The following is a 26719-nucleotide window of genomic DNA, read 5'->3' as shown; positions in this document are numbered from 1 at the left end:
AATCCAGGAGTGTCTGCCCCCTGGGCTCACACGCAGTAGTCATCCTGTCCCTCGGAGGGGACTGCGGTGCTGACGGCAGTGTTTGGTACACAGAGTGGAGAGCAAACAAATGAGTGTGATTACGTGTGCACACTTGTACACAAACACAACTCCACGTACTGTGTGCAAATCTGTGTCCTGGATGGGTGTGCGCAGCACCGTCGATTCCCATCCTTGGTAATAGTTATGTTCTATAAAGCCGCTGCGAACCCCTGAACTAGTGAGTATTGAGCCAGTGCCCCTGAGGGAGAGTACAGGGCTAGGCTCCTGTGAGCCTTTGGTCACAACAGTTCATCAACGATCGATCCCTAACCTTGTTTTATGTGTATTTCTGTTTAAAGACACCTTCCTAATAGATTGTTGATTCATTCACATTGAACTCACGCCAGCAGCACTGCCATTCGTACCTGAGTGAAGCTTATCGGACACACATTTTCCCTGTCGGGCACAGGCCTCTGTGCGCAGGAACACTGGACAGCACTTCAGCACCCCGTAGGCCGGGCCATTTTAATCAGCAAAATCCACAAAACACACAGACGTGCGACAAACATGGCATTAACAGGCTGCCAAAAGGAAGCTTGCTGAAGGATTGGAGGTGGAACCAGAAGGTCGCCTTGTTCCACCTCAGATGTTCCCACTGCTCAGCACGTGTCCGAGGAGGGCTGTGCAGGAGCTGTGCGCTGGTTGGAGGGTCACAGATGAGTCTCGGGGAGGAGGTGGATCCACGGATACAGAACCCGCGCGGCATGAGTTTCAGCTGTGTATCTCTCGTCTCTTTCCGGGGTTGGTGGCGGAACTGACCGGCTGTTCTGAGTGCGGGTGTCGTTTGGAGGGGCAGCTGGCATCCGTTCTGAGCTCCGCTCTCCTAGTTGCCATGTGCCTTCGTTCAGGTTCATGGTCTCTGTAGCCTGAGCTTTCTCGAGGATAACAGAGAGGACACCTCTAGCCTGTGAGGGCGACCTAAGGGGGGACTGAGAGAACAGAGGTGGAGCAACAAGACAGTGCCTGGCAATACGCTGATTAGCTGCTGGCAGTTCTAAACCGTGGTGCTTTCATGCCTTCCCTTAAGACGCAGTTACTAAGAGCTTAGCACTCAACACCTGCGAGATGCTGACATTTCAGAGCTGACGAAAACCCTCCGGCTCCTAATCTAGTAGGAGAGACAGCCACCTAAATAGGACTCTGTATGAAAAAGACTATAATAAGCCCTGGCCAGGTTGCTCAGTGGATAGATGTCAGCCTGTGGACTGAAGAGTCCTGGGTTTGATTCCGGTTAAGGGCACATGCCCAGGTTGTGGGCTCGATCCCCAGAAGGGGCCATGCAGGAGGCAGCCAATCAATGATTCTTTCTCATCATTGATGTATGTTTCTCTCTCTCTCTCTCTCCCTCTCTCCCTCTCTCCCTCTCTCCCTCTCCCTCTCCCTCTCCCTTCCTCTCTGAAATCAATAAAAATGTATTTTAAAAATAATAATAATAAAAATTAAAAAGACTGTAATAAGCCCTGGCTGGATGGCTCAGGTGGTTGGAGCATCATCCTGTGCACCAAAAGGCTACAGGTTTGATCCCTGGGTCAGGGTGCGAATGGAAGGCAACCGATCCCCAATGGATGTTTCCCTCTCACATCAATGTTTCTCTCTCACGCGTGCTCTCCCCCTTCCACTCTTTTTAAAATCAGTAACATATCCCTGGGTGAGAATTTTTTTTAAAAGAACACTATAATAATATTAACAAAGCTTTTTTGTCCCTTTTTTTATTTGCTAAGATGCTCGCACTTGCTTGGGTGGTGACGTCGATGAGTGTAGGCCTACATGTTCATTCAGCAAATATCTATTGAAGGCCTGTGGTGTCCTAGGCACTGGTGTGGGCACGGGAATGAAGAACACAATGGGAAGATAGCCTTACCTTTCTGGAGCTTATGTGTTAGAGACGATAAGCAAAGTAAATATATAAATATATTAGCTGTTGCTAAGGCCTGTGGGAGAAATGAAGCACGGGAAGAAAGAGAGGGAGTTGGGGTTGCAATTTAGATAAAGTGATCAAGGGAGGTTCCCTGAGAAGGTGGCATTGGAGCAAAGACCGGAAAGGAGAGAGACTACACTGGGCAGAGGGAACAGCATGTGCAGAGGCCCCGAGTGGGGGTGTGCACGGAGGCAGAGTGGCTAGAGCAGCATGAATACGGGGAGGGTAGGCGAGGTCAGAGAGAGAAGGGCTCTCGTTACTTTGGCTTCTATTCCAATCCAAGAGTTTTCACTATCCCTTAACCATGACAACAAGATGTGACCCTTGGGAAAGGAGTTGAGCGGAGGAGTGACGTTATCTGACTCACATTCTGAAGGATCCCTGACTAATGCACAGAGGTTGTAGGGGTGAGACTGGCATCACCCAGGAGAGAGGTGGTGGCGTGGACCAGGGAGGGGCCGTTGGGCTGGTGGCGTCGCATTCACACCAGTTCATGTTTTGGACATACTCATTTTAAGATGCTCTGTTTGATGGAAGTGGCAACGCCCGGGAGTTCTGTTGGTTAGTAGGCGATGATTGGGTTGTGATTTTTGTGGGTGCCAACCGACCTAGGTAAGTATAAATGGTTCTGGGGTCCAGGACCCTTTAGATACTAACTATGAGAATATTTCAGGCTAAGATTTGGGAGTGGGCTGGGATGTCGTGTGTGTGAAGAGCATTAGGAATCAGACTGTATTCAGGTGAATAAACAAGCACCACTGTGCAGAGTGCTTCCCCCGTGCCAGCTCACTGCTGGGCATTGAGCCTGTGCTGTCGCGAGTCATGACCAGCTCACGCACAGCTGTGATCGGCCCCATCTCACAGGGACCCCGAGGCTTGAAGAAGTGAAGGGCGTCCCACTGTCACAAGGTGGTGGGCGTGAGGTTTGGAATTCAAATCCAGGCATATTTGAGCCCAAAGCCATGATTTCTTTCTATTAGGTTCGCCGGCCGCTCTGTGACAAAGGGCTTTTTAAATAGGACTTAGCCCTAGCAGGTTTGGCTCGGTGGGTAGAGTGTCCACCTGCGGCCCGAAGGGTCCTTGGTTCAATTCCGGTCAAGGGCACATACCTCGGTTGCAGGCTTCTCCCCAGCCCGGGCCCTGGTCAGGCTCCTGCAGGAGGCAACCAATCAGCATTTCTCTGTCTTTCCTTCTCTCTTCTACTCTCTCTAAAAATCAATGGAAAAATATTCCCAGGTCAGGATTAAAAATAAATAGGACATCGATCTTTACAGATCTCCCTTTTAAAACATTTTGAAATGTTCGCTTTAGCTAAATTAAGGTGTGGGGCAGCCTGAGCGCAGGCTTCTCAGGGGAGGGGTTTATAATGACCCACCCTCTCCCAGCAAGCACCAGCCGTGTTGGGCCTGTGGGAGGCCCTGGACCTTAGCGAAGGCACGCGAACTCAGCTGGACCTGGGAAGGGCCACTGGAAATCAGCCGGACAGGAGCCGGCTGCTCAGGGTGGCCGAGACGCCGGCAGCTGCAGGAAGAAAGAGGATCTGGGAGGAGAGGGGAAGGTGCTGACATGGGGTCTGCATGGCCCCTGGGCTAAAGCGGAACGGTCGGATGAGCTGGGCTCGTATCTCCGTGCAGAGCCCCCAGGAACTTCAAGGAGACTGAGGAGACTTGCTCCATCAGGGCAGCGCACCCCGAGTGGTTGGTGGGACTGGAGTCAGCTGGCTCGCAGCCTGTCCCTGCTCCTGTGGCTCACACTGTGGCCTTTGGCAAGTCCTCTGTTCTGCTTAGAAAATGCGGCAGTTGAACTAGATGGTCATGAAATGCCAGGAGGGGAGGGGAAGGGTGAGGAAGAAATGAATATGGTGAGAGAGAGGAGATGAATGCGAGAATATGAATGAGTGAGTTTATGTGGTTCCCTGTTCTGGATTCCTAGGAACACAGAAGCTTTCTGATTTCAGGCTGAACCGGGAGCGGTCTCCATGGATAGGGGCAGTGGTCCCGGCAGATCAGATACATCGCCACATGTGCCCTTGTGTTCCACGAGTCCTCACCTCATGTCCGCAAAGAACAGCACACACAGGCCACAGCACACACAGGCCACAGCACACACAGGCCACAGCACACACAAGCCACAGCACACACAGGCCACAGCACACACAGGCCACAGCACACACAGGCCACAGCACACACACAGAGCCACAGCACACACAGAGCCACAGCACACACACAGACCACAGCACACACAGGACCACAGCACACACAGACCACAGCACACACAGGGCCACACACACACAGGCCACAGCACACACAGAGCCACAGCACACACACAGACCACAGCACACACAGGACCACAGCACACACAGACCACAGCACACACAGGGCCACACACACACAGGCCACAGCACACACAGGCCACAGCACACACAGGCCACAGCACACACAGGGCCACAGCACACACACAGGGCCACAGCACACACACAGACCACACACACACAGGCCACAGCACACACAGGCCACAGCACACACCGACCACAGCACACACAGGCCACAGCACACACAGGCCACAGCACACACAGGGCCACAGCACACACACAGGGCCACAGCACACACACAGACCACACACACACAGGCCACAGCACACACAGGGCCACCTGGGTGAACTCTGAGGGCGTCATCTCTCCTCTATTTTAGGGCCCTCCTTGCAGGTTCCCAATAGGCAACCTGGCTGGAGCAGCATGACGGTCTGTAGTGTACTAGGCACTGGTGTGGCCACAGGAATGAAGTGTACCCAGCCCCTCCTCCCCTGTAGCAAATCCCATGCAACAATACTTCTTTTCGCTTTTACTTTAGGGAGGGCTTTATTTCTCCTAAAGAGCTGGTCCACTTCCCGTTCCCCCTTAACCCAGAAAGCAAGAAGATTGGGCATAATTTCTCTTTTTGCATCGGTGGCCAGGAAGCTCGGAGTCAAATCTGAGCCTTGTCATTGTGCCATGTGTGTCTGCGGTCAGGCTGTGGTTTCCCCTTCTTCCTGGGCCCGGAATCCATGTATATTTTATTACGGTCATTTGCCATCTGCCTTAAAGTTGGTGAGACTTCCCCGTCTTAGCTCTAGGCTTCCCCTCCAACTTCTTTACTCAGAAAGCTGCCCTTGGCTCTTATTTTGTGGAGCTTTTGCCCGGATTCAGATGCAAGTGAGGGGCGGGGCTGTGGTGCCAGCGAGGCTCTGACCCACTTGCTGTGCGACCCCAGACAGACCACACGCTCTCTCTAGGTTTCCGTTCCTCTCCTGAAATGAGGGACTGTGACAAAACCCACCCAAGATGCTTTCCATTCTAGAATTCTGAGAGTGTGTTAGCCCTTGTTGGTACCTGGGGTGAAAGCAGGGAGGGCGCCGACTCAAGGATCCTAAGAACCAGGACAGAGATCTGGGGAAAAGGGGGAATCCGCAGACATGGAGGCCCCATTTTCTCCATCTTCCATGATGCTCTAGAGCTGGAACCTCGGGAGCAGGTTGAGGAGCCAGGCTGAGGCTTGACAGCTCTATCAGCCAGGAAGCCCAGGGAAGCATATGCTGCGGCCAAGGTCGCTGAAGGGCCTCCATCTGCCAGGAGCTGCTGGCCAGGCAGCTGCCCGCTAGGGCCGCCCCACGGTCCCTGTCCCCCACCCGTCCCCACACTTTCCGCAGAGAGGCAGCCCTAGCATAGAGCTGGGCGGTGGGAGGACGGAAACCAGTGTCCCACCTGCTGCTCCCCACACAGGAGGCCTGCCAGACATTGCCCTGGAGGGCCGCCCACCGCAGTCGCAGTCGGTGTGGCAGAAGGTGCCAGGAATTTCAGAGCCACCCCTGGGCCTGCTCTGACTTACCCTGAGGGGCGAAGCCAGTGCTATCTCCGAAGAAAAGAGAGATCCCCTCAAGAGGTGGTAGGAGTACCCGGCCGGTGTGGCTCAGTGGTTAAGTGTCATGGTTCTTTTCCCAGTTGGGGCACATGCCCGGGTTGTGGGCTCGATCCCCAGGAGGGGATGTGCAGGAGGCAGCCGATCAATGATTCTGTCTCATCATTGATATTTCTGTCTCTCCCTCTCCCTTCCTCTCTGAAATCAATAAAAATAAAATTGTTTTTAAAAGAGATGGCAGTAGTAATAGCAAGAAGTATCCGGTCCTCCAGTTGTCCAAGAACTCCCCCATCCCTCCGTACCCTGCCTGGGCTGGATCCTGACGAGACGGGCAGGGTCAGGAGGTGATTCCCACTGAATACATGAGGCCGCTGAGACCGAAAGAGGTTAAGGCCCAGGTCACCAAGCGGGACCATGTGGTGCGGCTCAGGGGAGCTGAGGGTCCCTCCGTGGCCTAGCCCAGCACCGGCACTGAAGCCTGGGCCGCAGCAGCTGCTGGAAGAGTTGGAAACGGTGGTCCTCACAGGGAGGGCTTCTCCCTTGCCTGCGTGGCTGACTCTTAGGAGCAGGAGAGACTTGCCCTGGTCAGGGAGAAGACGTGAAGAATTTCTTTTTATTTTTTTATTTTACTTTATTTTTTGAAATATATTTTTATTGATTTCAGAGAGGAAGGGAGAGGGAGAGATAGAAACATCAATGATGAGAAAGAATCACCGATTGGCTGCCTCCTGCACGTCCCCTACTGGGGATTGAGCCCACAATCCAGTCATGTGTCCTTGACTGGAATCGAACCCAGGACCCTTCAGTCCGCAGGCCAACGCTCTATCCCCTGAGCCAAACCAGCCTGGGCAAGAATTTCTTTTTAGCAGCCTCCTTGCCCTGCTTACCTCCTGTTTCTGTGATGTCTGGTTTTATGGAAGCTTGAGGAGGCCAGGATGTAGGGATATAACCCCCTCACCTCACCGTGGTCTGAGTGTCTCCTGGGCAAGTAGATTTTTTTCTCTTTTATGCAGCAAAATGCGATGTGTCCCAGATCTCTCCTATCATGAGACCTTCGTGATGCAGTAGAAATGCATGTGCTCATGACCTGGCCGCCCAAGGTCTGACCTTGAGTGATCTTGCAACCTCCGCAGCTTCGGGTTTCCCATGGGTCGGATGGAACGGTCTCTGCCTGGCCTCCCTCCACGGGGAGCGTGTGAGGACCAGGTGGGGTGAGTGGATTTGCAAAGCCTTCCAAAGGGGCGGCCTTAGCGCCTGTCTCCCCCAGGCTGACCAGAGCCAGGAGCAGCGGGGAAGCGCCGAAGTCAGGAGGGTGGAGGAGTGTGGTCCGAGCCTGTCCTGGCGCTCCTTGCCGAGCCACCCCGGGCAGCTCCCTTCCCTCCCTGGACCATGCCTGTCCTTCTGCAGATGTTCATTTTACACATGTGTTACATCGACTTTCACATTTGCTTTTTATGGAGGTATAATTCACATGCCATAACATTCCCCCTTTTAAAAGATACACACTTCCGGGGTTTTAGTATAGTCCCAACGTTGTGCACTCATCACCACTCTCTAATTTCCAAACATTTTAGTCAACCCCAAAAGAAACTGCATACCAATTAAGTCACTTGCTACTCCTCCTTCCCCCGACCCTTGGCACCCACTAATCTGCCTTCCGTCTCTGTGGATTCACCCACCCTGGACATTTCCGATAAACGGGATCCTACAATGTGTGTCTTTGTGCTCGGCTCCTTCCCTTTAGCGTCATGCTGCCCAGGTCCGTGCCCGTGGTGGCACGTCAGCAGCTCGTCGTTTTTGGACTAACTGGCGTTCCGTTTCATGAATGTACCGCCACTCCTCCATCGATGGGCATTCGGGCTGTTTCCTCCTTTGGCCCCGCGGCTGGTGCTGCTGGGAACGCTGCTGTGCAGGTTTCTGTGTGAACACCTTCTCCCGCTCCTCAGGGCACGTGCCCACTGCGGGAATTGCTGCGTCGTGGGATTCTACGTGTAACTTTTGAGGAACCGCCAGACGGTTTTGCGCAGCAGCTGAACCACTTTACACTCCCACCCGCGATGCATGAAGGTTCCGGTTTCTTCACATTCTCACCCAGGCTTGCCCATCTTTTTTTATCATAGCCATCCTAGCGGATGTGAGAGAGTATCTCATTGTGGGAACTGTATATGACATCGGTTTTTAATCTGCAAGTCCCTCTTTAAAAAGCCAGTTCCTGCCCGACCAGCCCGGCTCAGTGGTTGAGCGTCCACCTATGAACCAGGAGGTGAGGTGCCCAGGGGGCGTGCAGGAGGCAGCCGATCAATGATTCCCTGTCATCATTGATGTTTTGCTCTCTCTCTCTTCCTCTTCTTTACTCTCTAAAATCAACAAAAATATTTTTTAAATAATTTTTTAAAAGTAAAATAAATAAATAAAAAGCCGTCTTCCTGTAGATCGTCCATATGTAGGACTCATACCTGACGAGGTGCAGTGGGGCAGGTGGCCCGAGCTCACCCCTCAGCAGCCCCGGCGGCAGGTTCGTTGGGTGGTTCCCAGACACGAGTCTGACTCCCAGAGAGTTCTGTGCCGCAGCACCTCAGCCCTCGGTCCTGTCCTGGTTGCCCTAGGAACCCAGACAGCATTGGCCCAGTGGTGGGTCTGCCCTGCCATTGAGCCGGGGTTGCCATGGTGAGAGGAGGCGTCCAGTGGCTCCCACCCATGGCTCCAGCTCGGAGGGCAGCTCGGGCAGGACCAGAAAGCCGGCTGGAGAAACGCCGCCACTGCCTCTTTCCCAGGCCCAGGAAGGGAGGCCCTGGGTTTGGCTGGTAGCACCGAGGAGCGGGGTGGCTGGTCAGGTTGCGAAGCCAGTGGAAGGGTCACTGAACTCCGCTGTGAGTAGCCCTCAGAGCACAACCCTCTGCGATCCCCGTGGCCTCTTGGCACGCTCCCAGGCAGCTCTCTCTCCTCCCAGGTCTCTCCACATCCGCACTCTGGGAGCACCAGGCGCTCTGCCGCGGGGTGTTCTGCATTCCCGCGTTGCCTGGGCAGAGAGGAGACCCCCTCCCCAAGTTCTGTTCTGCTGGTTGCAAGGCTCTGGTTTTCACAGCTGTCAGAGGCGTGAGTCACCAGTCGCAGATTGTTCTGTTCCCTGGCTGGGTTTTAGGATAGCTTTCTTCTTTCTTGATGGCTAATTCTTTGAAAAAGGATAATTTATAGGTTGTGCAGGGACTTTCACTTAGCTAGAATATTAGATTAACCCGAGTGCCTGGCTTCTCCCCCGTGACTTGCTGGTGGAGTGAAATGCCATAGTGTCTTTAAAGGATGCAGCGTCCTGATTCTACAGCTGTGGGAACTGAAACCTGGAGCCTTAGTGATTGAAGGTGGGAAAGCATGACGAGGGTCAATTGCTTCAGTAACAGCCCTGGAATTACAGAATCGGAAAAGGTTGGCTCTGGAAGCGTCTCAGACCATCTAATCCAACCCCTGGGCTTAGCAAACGTGCCTGTTTCAGCCATTGTGTTATGTACAGTTGTGTGTTGGTTGTGTTCATTTGTATGAAACTCCCCAGAGGGTGGTGTTCCAACCCCAGGCCTGGCATGCAAGTGATCATGACAGTAAGTGATGGGAGGTGTCCCAGCGTGTGGTGTGTGCGTGGGGACAAGGCGGTGGGGTGGGAGGGGGGGTGCAGGATGGTCGAACAGCCCAGGCAGAGCTGTGGGAGCAAAGAATGGGCGCGGTGCAGAGGGGGGGAATAGCAGGCAGCTGAGAGCAGGGGGAAGGGTACAGGTGAGAGGGCCCTGGACTCCGGGGTTAAGAGTTTTGCCCTGACCTTTACTTAATCGGGCACCTCTGGTGAATTTTGAGGGAGTTTCTGGCCCTCTTGTCCATCGCTCCCGCTGCCGCCCTGACCGGGGCCCTTCTCATTCTTACCTGGGGTTTTTGATAACCTCCTGCCTCATCTCCCTGCCTCTACTCTTGTCCCTTCCCAGCCACACTCCACAAGGGCCCCCTGCCCACCGGGCTTTCTAAAATGCAAGTCTGATGGTGTTCCTCCGTGACCTCCTATGCTCAGAGGGCGGGCGAGACCCTGGCTGATGCCGCACAGCGTGGCCGGGCCCCGCCTTCTCCTGCAACCTCGCCACCCCCCCCCCACCCCCCGCTGTGACTCGGCCCTCACCAGGCCCCTCGTGTCCTGAGCAGCTGTGCCTTTGCCCGGGCCTCTTGCTTCCTGCTCACTTTCCCTGCCTGGTGAACTCCTACTCATCCTTCAGGGCCCCGTGCACATTTCTTTTTAGAGCAGCTTCCCCTGGCCTTCCTGAGGCCGCCATTACGCCTTGGGTGCGTTTCTGTTCTGAGGGTCACATTGCATTGCAGTGATGCCCTTCTAACTGACTGGCATTCCCCTTTGTGAGGGTTGTCGGGTGATGGGCCCTGGGCTCAGCCCCACCCGTGCAATATCCCGTGTCATTCTCACAGTGACCACAGGAGGCGCCTTCTGGCACAGCCCCACGGACAGATGAGGAGGCCTGCGGCTGCAGGCGACAGAGCTGGGATTTGGGCCCACATCTGTTGGACTCTATTCCTGCATCTTCCCTCTGCTGTTCCCTAGATCCTCCTGTATCCCCCAGGCCCCCCAGTGGGTCCTCAGGAAATGCTGGGCGTGTGAGGGACTGGCCACAGGCTTGGGTTCGGCAGGGCACCGTGGTCTGGCAGGTGGGGAACTGGAGGGAGGCAGGAGGGAGAAGGGGCTGGAGTTACTTGGGGTTGACATGATGAGAGACTGTGACCCATGGCTAAGGGTTTCCTTTCCACCCTCCGTTCCAGTGGCAGCCTCTGGCCACCTGGGGACTCTGGGCCAGCAGGCAGCATGGTGACAAATGCCATGGCAACCCGCCTTCTCTCGGGCGTGGAGGGGAGGGAGGAGCTGAGAGCGCACAGGCCCCACACTGGGACTTCTGAACAGGATCCTAGAAAGGTGGCTGCCTTGGGCCTGGGTGACTTCTGCCCTCCCCTGAGGACGCCTGCCTGCAAGGTCCCGTCCCAGCACGGGAAACGCCACTTCCCCTCTGCCCCGGATGAGTGGCTGGCCCTGGCCTCCCAGGAGACTGTGGGCTTTATCCAGGTACAAACGCAGTCCCCTTCCCACCCCGCCACCCCCCTCTCCCACCCTCCTGTCAGAAAGGAAGGAAGGAGCTCAAGAGGGGGAGGCGTGGGGTTGCCAAGCAAGGTAGGGGAGGGACAGCTGGGACAAGGCCCTCATTGTACCGAGGCCACACGCACTCCCAGGCAGCCCAGGCATCTGCCTGCCTCCCAGGACCTGGGACTAGAATTCCACTTGGCCTTTCCCACCCAAGCTACTTAGCAACACGCATCCCAGCCGGCCTGGAGGAGCGCGGCGCATGCTCAGATCTGAGTCCTGCCTCTGCTGAGAGGTCCTCCTGGAGCCACAGCCTCCGCTTTGCCCCCTCCCAAAGCAGAGGGAGGCGGGGATGGGGACGATGCCGGTGAAGCCGGCTGGCGGGAGGTAGCAACCAGGTCTGTCAGACCTGCAGCCATGTGCCCTTGGCCAAAATGTGATCACAAACCCTGCGGCCTGGAAGGTTGATCTCTGAAGACATGGGCTTGGCACACAAACGCACTCTGCACAGTCACTTGGCCACACGGGGTTCAGACCCCAGTCCCCGGCAGGTGGTCCCAGAAGCCTTGGCCCGCCCCTCCCCCCCCCCCCGGCCGCCCCCCCCCCCCAAGGAGGAAGGACCATCAGCCCCAGCCCCGCCCAGCTGCGCCCGGCCCAGCCCTCCTGTGCTCCGGAGGCAGGCGGCAGGCGGCCACTGGCGGCTTCCTGACAAGTGTGGGGGCACCGTTGTTGCCCCAGCCTCTGTCCCATGGTTCCTCCCCCAGGTCCGGCCCTACGGTCCCAGAAGGCCCTGCCTGGGTGACGGGGCGTGATGGGTGGGCCGCGTCACCAACCAAGGGCGAGCAGCTCAGGTGACAGGCCTGGTGTCGGAGGCTCCTGCGCCGGCACCTGACACCTCGTGCGGACAATGCTGGCTGTGTCTGGCCGTCCAGGGGACAGGCCGCATCTGTGTCACAGCCAGGAAACAGGCCACTGAGGAGCGCCTTTGTCTGCTCAGGAGGCAGCCCCACCGCCGGCCAGGATGGCCAGGCTCCCCGGGGGCCGTGACGCGGGAAGGGGTGGTGCCCTGGCCCGGGGACTCCAGGGTTCGAGGTCCAGCCCCCGAGCGCCTGGTGTTGGCCCAGCCACCACTGGGTGTGACTTGGGCCCGTGCCTTCCCTCGGACTCCTCACCCGTAAAGGGACTAACCACAGCACTTCCTCTTAGGGTTGTTGGGAGGCGTCGATGGCGGAATGTACGTAACATGCTCGGCCTGGGGTCTGAGACGAGGAGCGGGGTGGGTGAATGCTTGTTTCCCGGCATGGGGGCGGGTCTGGGGCCCGGCGTCCTCGGCGAGTCTCCTGTGACCCGGCCACTGCCCTGAGCGTGGAAGGAGGGGACGGGCCTCTGGAGCCGGCACAGGACTCGCATGTTGGCTGCAAGGGCCCAGGCAGCCGCCTCCCCACAGCAGCTCACACCCCGCCTGGCCTGGGGCCTCCCCTCCTTAAGCCCCTGTAGGGTCCCAGGAGAGGGGCCTAGTGACTCCTAGGCCGGAGCCAGGGGCCTGCGTCCCCCTACCCACTGTCAAGAGGACCGAGGGTGGGCCTCTGCAGGCACAGTCCCTTTCTGCTGGGCCCAGCCCCTGAGACACCCGGGGGGGCTTCTGCTCCCACCGCCCAGCCCTCACCCGCTCCGAGCCTGCGCCTGAGCTCCTGTGCACGGCAGGCTCAGCACGCGCTCCTGCATGGGTGCGGGCATGCGTGTGCAGCACGTGTGCGGGAGGGCCGCTGCATGTCCTGCACCGTGCGCAGGTCCCCGAGCATGTTCACATGGAATGTCGGGCATGGTGCCTTTTCATGACCGTGTGTATCCATATGTCTTTCTACACGTGTGCTGGTCTGTTGGTCTGTCTTGTCTCCCCTGTAGACGGGAAGCCCCGAGCCACACGCCAGCAGGCACTCTGGGAAGGTGACGCCAAGACTAGCCCAGCGTAATTTGGGGGTCCTGGTCCTGCTCCGGGAGCCTCCAGCCTGCAGCCCCCGCTGAGGAGGGCGGACCGGGGTCTGAGTGTCAGGGACCCGGGGGGCCGGCATGTAGCGTAGAGGACTCGGTGCTGCCGGGGGTCGGGCGGCGCTGCCGATGCCTGTGTGACCTTGGGCGAGGCCTCTGCTCCGTGCCCACGGTCGCCCACCTGGAGAGCACGGGGTTGGACTGATGATCTCTGGCTGCCCTGAGGCTCTGCCAGTCATTTTAAGTCGGGTGCCCGGAGCCAGCTGCGGCCAGAGCCTGGCCTGCCAGGCCCTTGCTCCGTCCTGGGTGCCCTGCTGAAGGGTGAAAGGAGAAGCCATGCCGGGCAGCGGCCCCAGCGAGAGGATGACGTGGCCCGGCCCGGCCCTCGCCGCGGCCCCCCCAATGCGCCCTCTCTCCTCAGCCCCGGGGACACCACCCATCCCACCCCTCACCCGGACCCGCAGCCTCATGGCCATGTCCCTGCAGGGCAGTCGACGGGCCTCTGCTGGATCCCGCAGGTGAGTCTGCCCCTGACCCAGACCTGGGCCTCAGAGGACGGGAGGGGTGTCCCCACTCTGCCACCCCCTTGCAAGGCATTTCCCTCGTTTTCCCATCTCTACAATGGGCTGCTGACACTCGCTCCTCCTGGAACTGCTTAGGGCTCGCCTGGCGCGGTGGGTGTAAAGTTCTCTGAAGGCACACGCCGTGGGGTTCCTGCCCCCATCAGTGCTGTTTGACCTTCACCGTTAGAGGGATGTCACGCCGTCCTCCACGCAGCTCCCTCCTGTCTCCTCCCGCCTGCCCCATTCTTCTCGGTCCATGCAGGACCTCCTCCTCTGGGCTTGGGGACCCTTTAAGGGCTCATTTCCCCCCCCACCCACCCCCCCGTTGGCCTGCAGCCCTGTCCAGCCTCCATTCCTGCCCTGGGGAGTCAGGAGGACCGGCCTCCTTCTGGTTTTCCATCTTGATTTGCACTGTCTGTTCTGTCACCCTGTCTGTGCATCCCCGATTCTCCTCTGCTTCTCTCCCGGCGGTGACCCCGCAGTGGGGGCGCTTTGGGCCGCAGCGGCCTGGCAGTGCTCGCCCAGTGTCCGCAGCTGCCCACCAGCCAGAACGAGCACCTGCCCCTTCTTCCCGCCTCCAGGCGCACCTCTCCGCCCGTGAGCATGCGGGACGCCTACGGCACCTCCTCTCTCAGCGGCAGCAGCACCTCGGGCTCCTGCAAGGGCAGCGATGGTAGCCCCACGCCCAGGTACCGACCCCCCCTCCAGCCTGGCCTGGCCCAGCTGCCTGGGAGCCTGGGTACCCTGGGGGGCGGGGCGTGGGTGTCCTAACACCCCCACACTCCCTGGCTGTCCGACCCCAAGCAGGTCATGTCCTCTCTGAGCCTCAGTTCTTGTGTCTGTGAAATGGGTGTGATATGTCCAGCTGTGAGTCTCCAAAGACAGTGTCCTAGGCCCACGAGGAGGGATGCTTTCAGGACCAGGCGCCACAGGCGGCAGCTCTCTGCATGTCAGAGGCCGCCTCCTGCCTTCCTGCTCACCCTCCTCGGTGTGTAGCTCTTGTCCTCATCACATGTGGCTCCCACACCTCCAGGCAGCGGGCTGATGCCCAGGAAGGAAAACGGGGAAAGCCCAAAGCCCCACCCCCCGGCCCCCCACTCATGTTCCTGACGGGGACCGCTCCCCGGGGATCCTGTGTGCGCCTCCCTGTGGAGCTGGGTGATGTGCGGGCCCAGGTCGGACAGAGCCATGTGCTCCCGGGCATGGCGTTGGGCACCTCGCAGCTTCTGCCGCTTGCTTTCCTGGGGGGCACCATGAGGGTGGCAGAGGTGAGCAGGTCTGGAAAGCAAAGTGGGGGAGAAAGGCTGAGTTGTGCCCTCAGGAAAGGCGAGCAGAGACCTGAGAAGCAGGATCGGGCTGGGAGGCAGGGCAAGGGGAGCCGTGGGTCCTCGAAGACCAGGGAGTTCGAGCTGGGACGATGGCACAAGCCTATCCCCAGCGTTGAAATGCTGGGGGAGGCAGAAGACTGTGGACTTGGGGTTTGGTCACTTCCCATCCCCACATCTCCATCCGACACTGGTAACGGCCGTCGGTGGGGCTTTGGTCCTCCGTGAGAGTCGTGGCCGGAAGACGGCCTGCAGCCCTGTGGCCAACGCACCTGCTGGGAGGACTCGTCTGCCCGTTCCAGTGGAGAGCGTGTCATTTATGTGAAGTGATGTTCGGGTTGTGCTGAGGCAACAGTTCTCAGTGTTGTCCAGCATGACACACGAATGATGGGTTGACACACGTGTGCAGGACCCATGCCCCAGCATTCTGTTTGTAACCACACTCCAGAACACAGGGCATGAGGAAGACGGATGCGTACACTTACATTTTAAAGTGTATGCATCCATCTTCAGAGAGAGGAAAGGAGAGGGAGAGAGGGATAGAAACATCAATGACTAGAGGCCTGGTGCACAAAATTCGTGCATGCAGGGGGTGGTCCCTCAGCCCGGCCTGCACCCTCTCCAATCCAGGACCCCTCGGGGGATGTCCGACTGCCAGTTTAGGCCCAATCCCTAAACCAGCAGTCGGACATCCCTCTTGCAATCCGGGACTGCTGACTCCTAACCACTCACCTGCCTGCCTGCCTGATCGCCCCTAACTGCTCCCCTGCCTGCCTGATCACCCCTAACTGCTCCCCTGCCTGCCTGATCACCCCTAACTGCTCCCCTGCCTGCCTGATCACCCCTAACTGCTCCCCTGCCTGCCTGATCACCCCTAACTGCTCTCCCCTGCCTGCCTGATCACCCCTAACTGCTCCCCTGCCTGCCTGATCACCCCTAACTGCTCTCCCCTGCCTGCCTGATCACCCCTAACTGCTCTCCCCTGCCTGCCTGATCACCCCTAACTGCTCCCCTGCCTGCCTGATCACCCCTAACTGCTCCCCTGCCTGCCTGATCACCCCTAACTGCTCCCCTGCCTGCCTGATCACCCCTAACTGCTCCCCTGCCTGCCTGATCACCCCTAACTGCTCTCCCCTGCCTGCCTGATCACCCCTAACTGCTCCCCTGCCTGCCTGATCACCCCTAACTGCTCTCCCCTGCCTGCCTGATCACCCCTAACTGCTCTCCCCTGCCTGCCTGATCACCCCTAACTGCTCCCCTGCCTGCCTGATCACCCCTAACTGCTCTCCCCTGCCTCGGCCCCTGCCACCATGGCTTTGTCTGGAAGGATATCCCGAATGTCCAATCTAATTAGCATATTAACCTTTTATTAGTATCGATGAGAGAGAATCATTGATCAGCTGCCTCCTGCACGCCCCCTACTGGGGATTGAACCCACAACCTGGGCATGTGCCCTGACCAGGAATTAATCCATGACCTCCTGGTTCATAGGTCAACACTCAACCTCTGAGCCACACCAGCCAGCCTAGATGCAGTTCTGATTAGTTAATAACTATTTTTTAAAATATCTTTGTACTAGTGGCCCATTGCACAAAGATTCATGCAATAGGCTTTCCTTCGCCTGGCTGCCAGCACCAGTTTTCCTCTGGCATCCAGGACCCAGGCCTTTGGTCTGGCCAAAGCAGCGAGGCTTGGCTTCTCTGCTCTGGTTGCTCCCAGCCCCTCCTTTTTTTTTTTTCCCCAGCCCCCCCTGAGCGGAGGCCAGGGCTGGATGGAAGCCTGGGTTTCCCCCAGTGACCCAGGCCCCCAGGCCCCCTGGCCCCAGCCCCTCCTGAGCGGAGTCCAGGGCCGGTGGGAAGCTTGGCTTCCTCCGTCACCGGGAGCAACCCAAGCTTCCTGCTCGCTCCAGCTCTTTGGCCGCAGCCATCTTCAGTCGTCTTCAGTCTTCGCTCTATGCCTGCATATGCAAATTAACCGCCATCTTTGTTGGTTTAATTTGCATAGTCACTCTGATTGGCTGGTGGGTGTAGCAGAGTGGCAGAGTGATGGTTAATCTGCATGTTTCTCTTTTATTATATAGGCTTGATTTCAGAGAGGAAGGGAGAGGGAGAGAGAGCGATAGAAACATCAATGATGAGAATCATTGATTGGCTGCCTCCTGCACACCCCCTACTGTAGACCGAGTCTGCACCCCAAGCGTGTGCCCTGACTGGGAATCAAACCGTGACCTCCTAGTTCATGGTGATGCTCAACACTGAGCAACACCAGCTGGGCCACTTAAATTTTTTAAAGTTCATAATTGACAACTTTAGTATTTTTCCTTTCAGTAGCAGATATTTGTAATGCATGTCATACCTGCAGCCCCGGGGCGGTCCCAGCCCGGAGGCTGACCTCTGCTGGGGAAGGGTCCTCTCGCCCACAGAGAGCCTGCTGCCCTCGGAGAGCCTGCTGCGGGCGAGCAGGGCCCGTGTGGTGGCCTCCCTTCCGATCGCTGGGCTCTGAGGGAAGAGCGGAGAGGCTTGGATTATAGTACAGTCTCCCTGTGTATAAATGTTTTCCCACAAAGATAGAGCTAGTGACTGAAATGTGCAAGTGTTAAATGTTATATTGGGGAAACACTCATGAAAGCAAATGGAAAGGTTAAAGGAGTTGCTTCCTCTCTCAGCCTCAGCACTTACTAGCGTAACTCACCCTGGTTCCCCTCCTCCAGGCATGGGGAGGAGACCTTTCACTCGCCACAGAGCTGTGTCCCCAGCAGTCCTTGCAGGGTCCAGGAGCCCACAGGGCCAGTGCGTGGGGCCGCGGGGCTCTGCTGGCTTGCTTGTCTTTTGGAAAGAGATTTCTTGCGCCACCAGAGAGGCACCCTGAGCTCCACCCCACGCCACCTCTGCCCCTCGTCACAGAAAACAGGAGTGACTTGGTGCTGCAGCAGTGGCCCTCCCCGGCCTGCTTTTCCAGGCCCCTCGCATGCCATCGTCCCTCCCTAGACCTGGAGCCCCCAGCCCCAAAGGAGCTGAGTTGGGGGGCAGCAAGTCCCCTGCCAAGTTGTTTGAAAAACCTGCCCAGGGTGTTCAGCCAAGACCCAAGCGGGGAGGAGGGATTCATGAACAGAACCACCAGCAGGCAGGAAGCTGGGAACCGAGGAGGCCGGGCCAGGCTCTGTTGGTGGAATTGGGGTGCCCTCTTGGGAAGCTGCTCGGGGTGAAAGCCTTGACCCTCCCTCCTCTACACGGGTGGGACCAGGGTGCACCCACCATACACACGCCTGTGCCACCTCGTGCTGGGAGCATGTGGCCTCCGGAGCAGTGCACAGCCAGCCGCTGCCACCTCGGGTACATCGGGTCAGAGCCAGCCGTGTCCACATGTGTGTTCACATGTGCCCCAGAGAGGGGGCGTGCACTTGTATGAATCCATGCATGGTGTCCTCACATGTGCCTGTGCCCGCAGAGAGAGGGTGGGGATGCGTGGGCATGGGTGTGTACTCATGTCTGTGGACATGCAGGCGCAAATGGACTGGGAGTCCGTGTGCTCCGATGTGCACGCCCAGTGAGTGTGTGTGTGGGTTCGAGGAGGGAGAGGCCCCACCCCCAGCCTCGTTCTCGGGCTGGGAGACTGGGCGCCTGAGCTCTCTGGGATTGGACTGATGGAGGTGGTGTCAGTGTGCCCTGCAGTATGTCTCCCCACCCCCAACTAGTGGAGCCGGGGCTCCCCACCTGACGCTGTGGTTTTCACTCCGAAGAGCTCTGATAAAGCCCACCTTCCAGAAGAGGGCGGGGTGTCCTGGGGCCCACGGGGGCCTGTCCGGGAGGCCTGGCCTGGAGCCCTGGTGGCCGTGGACCTGGGTGGTGGGGCTGGCATCCTCTTGCTCCCTGGAGGCACGGGCCTACCCCTGGCTCTGCTCTCCGTCCCCCTGGCTGACGAGCGCCCCCTTGCAGGCGCTCCATGAAGTACATGCTGTGCAGCGACAACCACGGCATCAAGCCGCCCACCCCGGAGCAGTACCTGACGCCGCTGCAGCAGAAGGAGGTGTGCATCCGGCACCTGAAGGCCAGGCTGAAGGACACGCAGGACCGGCTCCAGGACCGGTGAGCAGGTGGCCAGGGGCAGCCCTTGGCAGCCCGGGGGCACGCTCCGCACTCCGAGGCACCAGGGCCCTGGGCATCGCTGGGAGGAGGGAGCGGCTTGGGGAGCCCATTCCCAGAGCCCCTGCGGGTCCCTGTCCCCGCTGAGCTGCTGTCTTTGACCTCAGGAAGCTGCTTGGGCCAGGCCAGGAGCAGTTTCTCCCAGGAGGGCTTGTCGGACTTCCCCCCAGGGCAGGGCTCTCCCGGGTCTAGCCGGCAGCCCCTCTGGCCACTTCTCCCTGGCTCCTTCCCTCCTGGGCAGGGCTGTCTTCCCGGCCTTCCTTCTCTGTGAGGGAGGAGCAGCCCATTGGCCCTGCTCGTGCCCAGGGGACTCCTGACCCACCAGTTCCGGCCCCAGAGCCGTCCTCCTCGTCCGTTATAGATGCTGTTTAGTCAGGAGAAATCTGTGAGCTCCTCCCCGGCCCAGGGGTCTCCCAGGACCCCCTCGGGCCCCCTAAGTGCGTTCTCCAGACCTGAGGGCCAATGCTTGGCCTCCCCCTGTCCAGGCCGGTGGCCTCATCTTCAGGGCCGCCCTCCGACCTCCTCCTCGCCTCCACCATCGTCTCCGACTGCGTTGATTTTGATGTGCAGCCCACCGGGAGCTGCGGCTGCGGGCGCTCCGGGGCACTGGAGGGCGGGGCCAGCCCCCACGACCAGGCCTTCCTTCATCTCCTTTTCACATATAACAACTCTGTTGGTTGTAAATCACATGCCACACAATCTATTGTTTCTGTTATAGTCACAGAACTCTGCAACCATCACAGTATCCAATTCCAGAACATTTCACCCCAGAAAGGAACCCACTCCCAGCAGCAGTCATGTCCGCTTCTCTGCATCCCCGCAGCCCCTGGGAACCATGACTCTCTGTCTCTACAGACTTGTCGGTCCCGGGCACTGAGGTCACGGGAAGCACACAGTTCGCACGCCACCTCTTCCTCGAACCGTGGCAGCTGCAGGCGGCACTCTGGGCCTCCTTGTCGGCAGGGCTGGGGTTTCTGTTTTTCTTTCCCCTCAACGATGCCCTGGGCTGTCTGCACAGAGGTCTCAGGAAGGAGGCGGCCCCTCTCACAGCTTCGAGAGCCGGCCTGCGGCTCTGAGCAGGCAGCGTGCCCTGCCGTGGAGGGCCTACACCTAACCCCTGGCCGCTCCCCGCCTGCTACCCTTGCGGGAACCTGTGGCCGTTCATCACCGGCTTCACTCCACGCTCTGTGTATCCAGTTTGCTGCTGCCGTTCTAGCGGTCGCCTCCCTCTCAGTAATCTTTTACACCCTGTGGTTTCGGAGGCTGTGTCCCCACTTGCTGGGATGGCCTTTCCCCATCTGACTTTCTTGGCAAACTTATCCTTTAGGGCCCAGTTCAAAAATAAAGCCCCAGGCAAGACTGGGAAGCCACAGTCCCAGGGACCCTGCCGGCTGCAAGGAGAGGGGGCAGGTGCCCGCAGAGCTGAGCATGCCCAGCTCCTTCTTCCAAACTCACTCTTCCTCCCTGGGCTCCATGTCAGTGAGGAGGGTCCCCGTGGGATGAGCCCCCCCCCTGAGGAGTGAAGGGCGAGCACCCCCATACCTGCTGGCATCGCTGTTGCTGCCTCTCTGAGCTGTGTCCCGTCAGCGGTCTGTCCCCTCCAGTGACCCAGGCCCCCGGGCACCCTGCGGCTGCGATTCCTGGGCCCACTTCCTGAGCGGCATTTCCGATCTCACTTTGAAAATAAACGAAGCCTGATCTGGGACTGTCGTTCTAATGGGATCGAGAACCCCAAAGTGACGTTGTGCCGCTTGTGGGCTGCATTTGCACGAACGCCGGCCGGCGGCTGCGTGTGGCCGTGTCACCGAGGGGTGTGCTGAGGGAGGGACCCCAGGCCGGCTCCAGGCTCACTGCTTTCTCACGGCTCTGGTCCGTCTGGTGTGAGCTCTGGGCTTGATGGCATCTTTGTCGAACTCACCTCCCTCCCCCACGCCCCCCAAGTCATCGTCAGCTCAGGGACTTACAGCCCGAGAGTTTCTGGACAAGGGTCTGCTGACTGTCGGGTTCACCTGGCACTTGCCTCTTCCCTCAGGAGTGGCTGCGTGCCTTTTTTGCCCTTTTTTGCCTTTTTTTTGGCTTTCCTCTTTACAGTAGATATAAAACAGAAATGTCCCCCCAGATGAAAGAGTGCCACCCTGTTTCATCGTTCCCCTCTGATTGCCCCCTTCTCCCTCCTCTTGAGGGAAGATGTGGAATTACCAGCTTCCTCCTCCTCCCCTCCCGCCTCCAGCCCCCATGTTGCAGGTGGTCATTTAAAGCCGGCCAAACAGGAGGCCACATCCCTTCCCATAGAGCAGATCGTAGGTTTCCTTCTGTGGTTGTACATTAAGATTTTTAAGGATGCCTTGGGTTTTTATAGCAGGAGCACCTTGAAACTGAGACTCTTTACCGTCTGCTCTGCTCTGCAGGTGATGGATTTAAACGTGGACGGGCCTTTGCATTACGGCCCAGAGGGGGTGGGATGCCGTGCTGTCCCTTGCCCCATTTCTTCTCCCCGCTCCCTCCCGCCCCCTCCCTCGGGGAGGAGGCCTCCCCTGTCTTTACCGCTTGGCCCTCCCCCACCCCCTCACCCTGGGGAGTAAGGAGAAGGAAGGAGCATTGAGTAGATCCTGGTTTTCGCTCTGTGAGCCGGCGGCACAGGCCGTCTGTCCGTGTGGCGGCCCCCTCCTGACCTGTCCCCCTGGTGGCGGTGCCAGGCCAGCAGTGAGCATGGGTCTCGCCCGCCACAGGGACACGGAGATCGACGACCTGAAGACACAGCTGTCGCGCATGCAGGAGGACTGGATCGAGGAGGAGTGCCATCGCGTGGAAGCCCAGCTGGCCCTGAAGGAGGCCCGCAAGGAGATCAAGCAGCTCAAGCAGGTCATCGACACCGTCAAGAACAACCTGATGGACAAGGACAAGGGGCTGCAGAAGTACTTCATGGACATCAACATCCAGAACAAGAAGCTGGAGACGCTGCTGCACAGCATGGAGGTGGCCCAGAACGGCACGGCCAAGGAGGACGGCGCCGGGGAGTCAGCAGGCGGCTCCCCCGCCCGCTCCCTCACCCGCAGCTCCACCTACACCAAGCTGAGCGACCCGGCCGTCTGCGGGGACCAGCCCCCCGGGGACCACCCTGGTTCCTCCACGGAGGACGGGGCTGACAGTGGCTTCGCGGCCAACGATGACGCCATGAGCCGGACGGACGTGCTGGAGGCCAGCAGCCTGCTGTCGTCGGGGGTGGACTGCGGCCCCGAGGAGGCCTCGCTGCCCAGCTCCTTCAGCCTGGGGCCCCGCTGCCCGGCCAGCAGCACCTACGAGAAGCTGCTGTGCGGCATGGAGGCCGGCGTGCAGGCCAGCTGCATGCAGGAGCGCGCCATCCAGACAGACTCGCTGCAGTACCAGCCTGACCTCGACACCATCCTGGAGAAGGTGACCCAGGCCCAGGTCTGCGGGACGGGTCCCGAGTCGGGGGGCAGGTGCCCGGAGCCGGAGCCCCACCCCCCAGGGCCCAGAGACCCCAACTCAGCGGTGGTGGTGACGGTGGGTGATGAGCTTGAGGCCCCGGAGCCCATCACCCGCGGGCCGACCCCACACCGGCCCGGTGCCAACCCCAACCCCGGCCTGTCGGTGAGCGTGGCGTGCCCCGTGGAGGAGGAGGAGGAGGCGGCCGAGCCCAAGAGCTACTGGAGCCGCCACTACATTGTCGACCTGCTGGCCGTGGTGGTGCCCGCGGTCCCCACAGTGGCCTGGCTCTGCCGCTCCCAGCGGCGCCAGGGCCAGCCCGTTTACAACATCAGCTCCCTGCTGCGGGGCTGCTGCACGGTGGCCTTGCACTCCATCCGCAGGATCAGCTGCCGCTCGCTGAGCCAGCCGGGCCCCAGCCCCGCCGGCGGCTCCCAGCTCTGAGGCCTTCCTGGCCAGGGGCTCGGGCGGCCTGACCCGAATGTCGGGGTGCCGTCCTCCCTCTCGCCCATCCCCGTGGGGCATCATCTTACTTAGTTCTGGGCTCGGAAGTGGTGTTTTCTGGATGTTAACAGTGTGGGGGCTGGGCGTCGGAGCCTGGACAGGGGAGAGGGGAAGAGAGACCAAAGGCGGGAGGCCCGCTGTAGGACCGAGTGCAGGGGGGTCCTCACCCCGGCCCCTCCGCTCAGCCCTTCACAAGGGCGGCCCCTGCTCAGGAAGTCTCTGGTGTACTGAGCCGGAGAGGCTGGACCTCAGTTGCCCGCTTCAGTCTCCCCATCCTCCACCCCCCACATCCTGTTCAGTTCCCTGATCACTCCACACCACCCCTGCCCTCAGCCCGGCGTCTGGACCAGTATTATCTCCTCAGGTGCAGGCAGCTGCGACCCAAAGTGCAGGCTCCTGACCCAGGACTGCGAGCAGAGCCTGAACTGCCGGGCCCGGCTGGAGCCCCAGCCCCTCAGACTGCTCCACACTTGGGCGAAAGGTGGAGATGGGCAAGAGGGGCAGAGGGCAGTGTGGGTTCTGCATCTGTCGGCCCCAGACCTTCCCTGCGGTCCACTTTCCTCCTGACACGTCTGGGCGTCAGATAATGCTTCCTGTGAGAGCTAAGCCAGACGGCTCGGTGCTGGGGGAGGAGGCTCCCCTCCAGGGTGCCAGCACGAGGAGAGGCGGCGGGCTGGCAGCCCGGGCCCCTCCGGCCTGAGATGAGGCCCTGTGGTCTGGGAGGCCGGGCTGCACTCAGCAGTCCTCAGCTGGTGTGGACAGCCAAGGCCATGACGGCCCTGGAGCGCACCCCGACTTTCTCTGGGGCCTCAGGCCCCACGTCTGCTTTGCACTGTGCTCACTCGGGGGCTTGGTTCTCATGTATCCGGACCTCCTGAAAGGGGGCTGCTTACTGTCTAGGGTGAGGGTTCCTGGCTCTTAGACTCATGTGCCTCAGGGGGAATTACTGCAGGATGAATGGCAAGACGGAACTGAAGCCATGTTGTCATCCAAGCCAAAGCAGGTGCCCTGGGTGTTTCGTGGGGGGCGAGGGGGGAGCCCGCAGACACCCTGCTCCCGGCCCAAGCCCAGCCTGGGAAGGCTCACTGTCCTCCCTCCATCCCCAGGACCACATCAGGGCCCCCAGAAACGCTGCTGACCTTTTATTACCATTACTAGTGCCCCGGTACACAGATTCATGCACATGAAGGGAAATTAATTAGAAGGTGGCTGGTGGGGCGGGACTAGGCGAGACAGGCCAGACACGCCCTGGAGCCAACCTCCCGTGGTCCCTCCCCGGCTGGCCACACCTGGGGCAGCGCTGGGCTCAAAGGCATCTGCGGAGTGAGTGGGGCCCCTCTGGCAGGTGGGGTCCCTCGGCCTGGCCTGCGGGGATCAGGCCAAAACTGGCTCTCTGACATTCCCCGAGGGGTCCCGGATTGTGAGAGGGCAGTTCTCGGGTGATGCACCCCGGAATCGGGCTCCCTCCTCCCTGGTTCCAGGGTGCATCACCAGAGAACCACTGCTGCCAAGTCACCGCAGTTCAGCAGCTCCTGCATTGAGCGTCTGCCCCCAGTGGTCAGCGCGCGTCATAGCTACTGGTCAGACGGTCGGATGGTCACTTAGCCTTTTATATATATAGATTATTTTACAAAGTAAACCCGGTCCTTTTTCCCTTCAGGGCTGACACCCATCTGGTTGTCCCACCCACTCTTCAGAGTTAGGCCCCACACTTGGGGTTGGTGGGACCCTGTGTCCCACTCACCCCTCTGGCCTGTGGGACACCCTGGTTCTCTGCCAAGGTTGCCTGCCCACCCCTGCTGCTCCGGAAGCCGCTGCCTGACCCATGGGCTCTGCCCTTCCTTTCTGCGCCCTCCCCTCACGGGGGCAGCGCCTGCATGCACTGGGAGTGGGCAGCCGGCCCAGCCGTCGGGGCAGCGGCCCCCTCTGCCACGCGCTTTGTGCCTCCAAAGCCCCCCTCCTCGGTCTGGGCCTCAGGCCGCCTTCCTTTGTGGAGCACCTCCCACCCCAGCCGAACTGAGCCCCAGCTCCTGGGGCCTGGCCCGGGCTGCCCAGGGACGCCGGGGCCGTGGCCTGGGGGCAGGACGAGCCCAATCCAAAGCCAAGCCGGGACTGGCCGGGACCCAGCCTCCTGAGCCATGTGCTCACGGGCCACATAATGTCTCCTTAGAAACAGGCAAAGCTTTGCTGAGGAAATAAACGTATGACTCTATTTGACAACATAAAATCTATATATTTTTCACCACGGGAATTGAGTGGAGCTGCATAGCCCCTCTGCTCTTGTCTGTGTCTTGCTGTCTGTGGCCTTCCTGTTGTGTCTTGTTTTGGTGGATGTGGTCAGGGCTGGGGCTACAGTCAACACTGTCTGCCGCCGGAGAAGCCACTGGTGAAGGGCTGGCCGGGCTCGGACCCAAGGCCTCTGGGTGAGGTGAGTGGGTCCAGCCGCCACCCTCTGTGCCTCCTCTGGCCTGAGACTAGCCTGTCTGGGTCCCAGGGGCCCTGCTCTCAGCATTGAGGGTCCTCTCTCTTGGGAGGGAGGGGTCTGGTGGAGCCGTGGACGGGCATTTCTTTGTGTTAGTGGAGGAGGCGGCTTACCGGCAGCCCTGAGACAGCCCCGGGGACCTGTTGGTCAGTGGCCCCCAGGGCTCCTGCGTGTGTACGTGTGTGTGCTCAGTGTCCGCATCTATGCAAAAGGTGCAGCGCTCCCTGTGCGGCTGCCGGCGGTGGAGTGGGGCCTGCCCCCTGACTATGCAGGGCACAGGACGTGGGGCTGTTGAATGCTCATTCTGCACGTGTCTGCTTCACGCCTCCTCCCGTTGGGCTGTGACCTTTCCCGCCTGCCCTCCGCTTCTGGAGCAGAAATCCGTGGGCCCCCCTTTCGCCAGCCTCTGCCAGGGCGGATGGTTAGGTCCTACGGGACAGTGTTTCCAGGAGTCACTTTCTGGAAACGCTGGCCCCGTGGAGCCCAGCAGGGAAGAGTGGCTTCTTCATTGTCGGGCCCGGGCCAGAGCGGCCCTGCTGCTCCTCTGGTCCAGGCTCAGGCCGGAGTCAGAGTCGGGCCAGGACTCCGCACACAGAGCTCGCCGGCCGGGGCGGAGTTTACTGCCTGTCTCCCAAGGGGATGACTTCGAGCTTCACTGAACACCTTCCCAATCGCCACTGGCTCAGCCAGCCGGCTGCAGCACAGGTAGCTGACGGCCTTGGGGAGGGGCGGGCAAAGGACAAGGTTCCGGGGCAAAGGTCTACGGAGGGGCCTTGCCCAGGGACCTCATGATCCCCTCTCTGACCTGGGGGCACAGTGCACCCCAGGCACAGTGCACACTCACACTCGGCCATCCCCTGACAGAATTCAGGGGCCCGGGAAGGGGGGAGGTGGGAGGGGCATTCACTTTGGTCTCCTTCGTCCTTTTGTTCAGACAGTTGTACCTGCAGCAGACGACTCTGAATTAAAGCATGAAAACACACACGACCCTCAGCCTGTTTCTTGATGTCTTTTTTCTGAGGTGGCGGGTGAAGGGGGCTCAAGCTGTCCCCACCCGAGTGGGAGGCAGAGCGTGCCCCCTGGCAGGGGTCTTCTCCAGGTCAGGGGAACATGAGCTGTGGGTGGTTCCGCTCCAACCCCCCCACCCCACCCCCCCGCCCCTCAGTGGGGGGCGGAGACAAAGCATCTAGAAGCACCTCCCTCGATGTCAGACCCTGAGCGCATCCATTCCTCCTCCCCTCACCAGTTCTCGCGCCCGT

General features: G+C 59.6%; 1 protein-coding gene across 6 annotated transcripts in view; it reads left to right on the top strand.

Moving 5' to 3' along the window:
* The window catches only part of SNPH (syntaphilin), a 40449-nt gene extending 14003 nt beyond the window's left edge, over nt 1-26446 (top strand). The window contains exons 3-7 of one of the 6 annotated variants that reach the window (XM_059705781.1): nt 12215-12242; nt 12914-13515; nt 14142-14249; nt 18821-18970; nt 21757-26446. In XM_059705781.1, the coding sequence (XP_059561764.1) occupies nt 13334-13515; nt 14142-14249; nt 18821-18970; nt 21757-22918 (1602 nt within the window). In that variant the 5' untranslated portion in view covers nt 12215-12242; nt 12914-13333 and the 3' untranslated portion in view covers nt 22919-26446. Of the gene's footprint in view, nt 1-12214; nt 12243-12854; nt 13516-14042; nt 14250-14464; nt 14549-18820; nt 18971-21756 lie in introns of those variants that run through there. The other 5 variants (XM_059705778.1, XM_059705782.1, XM_059705779.1 and 2 more) reach the window with 5 other exon arrangements.
* Nucleotides 26447-26719: the final 273 nt, after the last annotated feature.

Source organism: Myotis daubentonii, chromosome 8 (assembly GCF_963259705.1).
Source record: "Myotis daubentonii chromosome 8, mMyoDau2.1, whole genome shotgun sequence".
In the NCBI taxonomy this organism is placed as follows: Eukaryota; Metazoa; Chordata; class Mammalia; order Chiroptera; family Vespertilionidae; genus Myotis; species Myotis daubentonii.
Note: the sequence above shows the minus strand (reverse complement) of the source record. Positions and strands in the feature narration are given on the sequence as shown.